The sequence below is a fragment of the Haematobia irritans genome, chromosome 1 (genome assembly GCF_050003625.1).
Source record: "Haematobia irritans isolate KBUSLIRL chromosome 1, ASM5000362v1, whole genome shotgun sequence".
Taxonomy (NCBI): Eukaryota; Metazoa; Arthropoda; class Insecta; order Diptera; family Muscidae; genus Haematobia; species Haematobia irritans.
Window position 1 is genome coordinate 122,519,719 of NC_134397.1, and position 5,082 is coordinate 122,524,800.

At 34.9% G+C, this 5,082-nt stretch overlaps 1 protein-coding gene across 1 annotated transcript; it reads right to left on the reverse strand.

Moving 5' to 3' along the window:
- Positions 1-3,485: 3,485 nt before the first annotated feature.
- Positions 3,486-4,710, reverse strand: LOC142221767 (phospholipase A1-like). Its single transcript, XM_075291561.1, has 2 exons — positions 4,622-4,710; positions 3,486-4,548 (listed from the first exon to the last, which is right to left on the reverse strand). Exons 1-2 carry the CDS (start codon positions 4,659-4,661, stop codon positions 3,530-3,532), a joined length of 1,059 nt encoding a protein of 352 aa, XP_075147676.1. The 5' UTR covers positions 4,662-4,710; the 3' UTR covers positions 3,486-3,529.
- Between the last annotated feature and the right edge of the window lie 372 nt (positions 4,711-5,082).

Below are 5,082 nucleotides of genomic sequence, written 5' to 3' on the forward strand. Positions count from 1 at the left end.
AACCTAACCTATTCTCCTCAAAAATCTATAGCTTAAAATTTAATTAAAATTTAACACAATTTAGTAAATGAAAAGTTACTATGCAAATCGTTGGTAAGTAATTTTCAAAATAAATGTTAGTAAACACAGAAAAACGTTTGGAAAAAGATTACAGAAATCGTTTTAATTTTGTTAGGGTTTTTTTTTAGTTTCTTCGAAAATTTCAAACTTTTATTTCCAAAAAATTTTTTGCTACAAAATTTTTGTTTTTGCAATAAAGAAATAAGTTTCGTCCCACAGACCATTTCGTTTATATCAAGCACTGTTCTTTTCTGACTTTAAGTCTTTTATAAGACACATTTTGAAGTTTCATAGTAAAAATTTAATATAGTAGTATGTAATTTCGAACATCTTTTCGGAATCTACCCAATATATTTGGAATACATGTAAACAAAATAACTGTTTGGTGTTCGGTCGAAGCAGGGATTGAACCCACGCTCCTTTGTATGCAAGGCGGGCATGCTAACTATTACACCACGGTGGTATGTTTCTGTCAAATAAAGATTCTTTTTGACTGCGTTGCTTGTGCGTTGATGGTTATACCGATAATTATCGGTTGATGACAATAACAGCTTCGTAGCCAAGTGGAGAGTCCGAGATTCGATTCTCCGTCCAGGCGAAAGGTAAAATTTAAAGAAAATTATAAAATACAATAATTTTTTCTACACTGTTTGTAATACAGAAAAAGGTTGTGAGAACTAAAAAACATCGTGGAAATGAGAAATATTTGAGGGAAGACTAGGCAATTAGCCAAGAAAGATTTTTTTTTGAGTTAGCGTATGGTCACACTAGGCAAATATTTGCCCAAAATGAGTGTCAAACTTTTTTCTAGGAGCACTTTGTAAATATTTGGAAACCATTTTCGGAAGGAGTTCTTATCGTGATGTAGTATATCCAATATGAGCTGAATATATTTGTTGTTTTGACTGTGGCGACGAATTCTTTTTTGAATTCTGTCAAATATTTGCACAGGTTGACACAGGTACCGTTAGTCTTTATCACTTTTTTTTACATCGTGTAAAACTCAACGTTTTTCATAAAAAGTATATACTTCTTTACAGCGAAAAGCAAATGGGAAACGGTATTTGTTTAACTAAAATTTCCCTTGGGAAACAAGAATAATTTTTTTTGGCGTGTATTTAAATGATTACATCGAAATATTTATATAGAACCCGATATGGACTAATTTGTTTGAAATGTGTCGCCTGGAAATATTAATTTTTGTTTTACGTTAAAATTAAATTTATAACACTCAATATAACTGTTTTTGTAGCATAGTTAAATATATGCTAAGTTGTTACATTTTCATTCCATAATATCGTATATATACTTAGACGACTAATGCCAGAAAAAAAAAATTTCGATAAAAGGATGCTAAGTCCACTTAGATAACCAACGCAAAAAGCTTTGATCATTCTAAAGTGGTCAAAGTCAATTTTAGCCGTGATCTATTATCTCTATTTGGTATTCGTACATTCTAAAAAAAAAAAATCTCTAATAAATATCATTTTAACACCGAAAAAAAGAATTTCTATCGTATACGCTTTTTGAGAAAATCCAAATAAAATTTGAACCCGTCTCCTGTAAAATTCACTTTTTAGACTTAGCGCACTCTGGAATGTAGACATCGATATAACGTCAAAAGTGTTCATAGAAATCCACCCACTAACACGTGCACTGTTAATATTTATACCCTGCACCAGATTGTGGTTTTGTATTTAATATTTAGGTCGCAATTTTAGACCAATTGACTTAATTTTTTGAACACGTATGTGTATTTGGTCAGGATAGAACCCTATTGATTTTGGAAGAAATCGGTTCAGATTTAGATATAGCTGCCATAAATATTTTTCGCCCGATACGCATATGTAAGGCCCTGATTTTCTTCAAATTTTTATCAAAGAGTACAATTGATAGTATTTTCGAGTGTACTAAATTTAGTTGAAATCGGTTTAGATTTGGATATTCGCCCGATTTACACACATGTGACCACATAGGCCAAAGTTTTACTGCGATTTACGCGAAGTTTTGCAAAATTAACATTCCAGCTATATATGCCAGGGTGGAAATCGGTTCAGATTCAGATATAGCTTTCTTATATATCTTTCACCTTATATGCACTTTATTGATCCCAGAGGCCAGAGTTTCCCCTTAATTTGCTTCATATTGTACATAAAGATGGCTCTATTGAAAAGTTGAGTTATATTGCACGCAAAGAAAAATAAAAGTTTGGAAAACTTGTACCGGAAACGTTTTTCTTCTGTTAGAGTTTTTTGAATTGCTTCGAAAATTTTAAACTTTTATCACAAAAAAATTCGTTTGTTACAAAAAAATATGTTTTAAGCAACAACACAGTCCATTTCGTTTATATCAAGCACTGTTCTTTTCTGAATATAAGTCTTTAATAAGACACATTTTACAGTTCGTAGTAACAATTTAATATGGTAGTATGTAATGTTGAACATCTTTTCGGAATCTTCCGAAAATATCTGGACTATATGTAAAAAAAAACAACAAAAAAGATTTTTGGTGTTCGGTCGAAGCAGGGATCGAACCCAGGACCCTTCACAGAAAAAAATTTCACGAAAATTTTTCCAATTAAAATCTTAATTGAGTTTTAAAAAATAGTCAATTAAAAATTTAATTGATTCAACAAATTTTTTAATTGAAACAAAACTCAATCACACAAATTAATAGTATCAATTAATTTTTTAATTGGACCAATTAATTTTTTAATTGACTGTCAATTAATTTTTCAATTGATACTATCATTTCTGTGATTGAAGACTTTTCAATTAAAAAATTAATTGGATCAATTAATTTGGTGATTGAATCAGAAAAATTTTTTTTGTGTTGGTATGTAAGGCGGACGTACCAACCAGTGCAGTGAAACCACTTTTTTAAGTGGTTTCACTGCAATGTAGAATACCGTTCAGACTGGGCTGTCATTGGGCTTAACATAGAATGTGGTATCACAATGGACTGAACCTAACCCTTGACCAAGTAAACACGACTGATACCAGAATTGAGGTAATCATCCTTGCTAGAAATCCAACCATGAATGAATGGCGATTCTAGTGGGATGAGGCGCATTGAAGTAGGATTTTTCGGTAGGGTAATTTCCTTGTCAGTACAGGTACCAGTATTACTGTACAAGCGATCTTCCAATTTTTCATTCACATAGGAATGAACTTCATCACGATAAACCCATTCAATGGATCCATCTGCTTGGCGAACATACAAACCATTTTCACCCAGTACACATTCCTCCTCACATAGGCAACCCAACAAACTTTCGCAAATCTAATGTCCTCCGGACAAACAAAGTTGTACACAAAATTTTTTAGACACCACAGCTCTAACTATTTAAAACACTTTGATCATCGCGTCCCTTAAGAGTGGCTTGCTTCCCAATTTCATCTCAAACCCAAGACAAAATAATCCTATTACTTTTAGACGTTATTTTTTATTTAATTTATTCTTTGTTTCCCTATTCGCTGTAATCAGAGGCATACTTTACACCAAAAGGAGCACTCTTATGAACGGGAACATAGAAAATTCCAGCAACATCGTCTTCACGATATACAGCGCCCATCATCACTGAGGAGAAAGTGCTTCCACATTTATTGTTTACAGCATCTTTGTAGGCGGAGCACTTGATACTACCAAAATCGTTCTCTTCCAGAGCTTCAGCATAATAAGTGGTGGAACGGCCGTGAGAGCAGGCACCCGTTAAATCAAGACTGCAACCAGGTTGACTCTCACCACCATTTGGATAGAAGGCACCGCGACCAATGGGTTTCAAGAAACCCAACTGACCACCATTGGTTTGAATAGATTCCACATAGACAGCATCGGTTTCAGCTAAACGCTTCTTTGGCTTGTCATAATTGAAGAGGGGCAAAGCGGGATCCAAGCCGACAATGGTATGAATTTTGCCGTTCTTAACATTCTTGCCAGCGTAACCAGCAACATGGGCGCCCAAACTATGACCGGCAACGGTCAAGCTTTCGTAAGGCATTTTGAAATTCTTGTTCAAGGAGGTAATAAAGGAAGCAATCTTTTTGCCTACCCTGGGTACGGCAGTAACCGAAGTGACATAGTCCACGGAGCGGGCTCGGGCCCAGTCCACAACAATTACATTGCAATCGAAAGCATTCAAAGCGGCCGTCCGTATTTCCTTATTCATACTAGAGGTATAGCTTTGGGTCCACCCATGGATGACAAAATAAGTGGGCTTGCTGGGATCGAAATTGGAGTTGTTAATCGATTTGGCAGTGCTAGTAATTTTTACACCTTTGGTGGGATTGGCTCTGGTGTAGAGATAGTACTTGACTGGCACTGTTGACAAGTAGGTCTCCACATCTTCCAAATCTTCCATAGACTGCAAATAGTTTTCGGCTACCTCCATATCTACCCAGTCGTAGGTACCATCTAGGCGTGGTATATACCAACCATTTTCACCATGAATTTGACTTTCGTCATCATCGAAAGGCTGGTTAGCCGTAACTGAAATAAAATATTGCAGCATTTCAGAAAGAAGGAAATCGTATACAGTTTTTGTTTTGCAAGTTAAACTTACCGGCTAAGACACAGACAGCTAAAATCCACAAGAACTTCATTTTTCTTATGCGTCTAGTTCGAATGCACTCGCTTTTATACTGCCAACGATGTACGTCTAACCATAAGAGCAATGTCCTCAAATGTGCTATCAATTTTGTATATCATATTTTTAGCAATCACCAAAATCTAAGATGTGTGATAACATGAGAAGTCCTTAAGATATCTCTACAAGATAACTGCGAATATGCCAGAGAGATATGGAACAATAGGTTGATTCAGCCGAGTGTTCTATATTCCTCCAAAACCTAATTTAAATTTGTGTAGGTGTTCGATGTAAACAGATTTCCATATAAATAGGTCTCCACTGATATGAGTTTTACAACGATATAGATTGAGAACATTGTCCGCTATATGCGTCACTGTCTCCTGCTCTATAAACTTATTGTTATCAATAATAGAACTATTGTAATGTCCCTCGGA

Bases quoted from the DNA above. Each gene is read 5' to 3' on its own strand.
- LOC142221767 (XM_075291561.1), bottom strand. From the start codon at position 4,661: ATGAAGTTCTTGTGGATTTTAGCTGTCTGTGTCTTAGCCG. The intron at 4,549-4,621 runs GTAAGTTTAACT...ATTTTATTTCAG, and splicing joins AGCTGTCTGTGTCTTAGCCG to TTACGGCTAACCAGCCTTTC.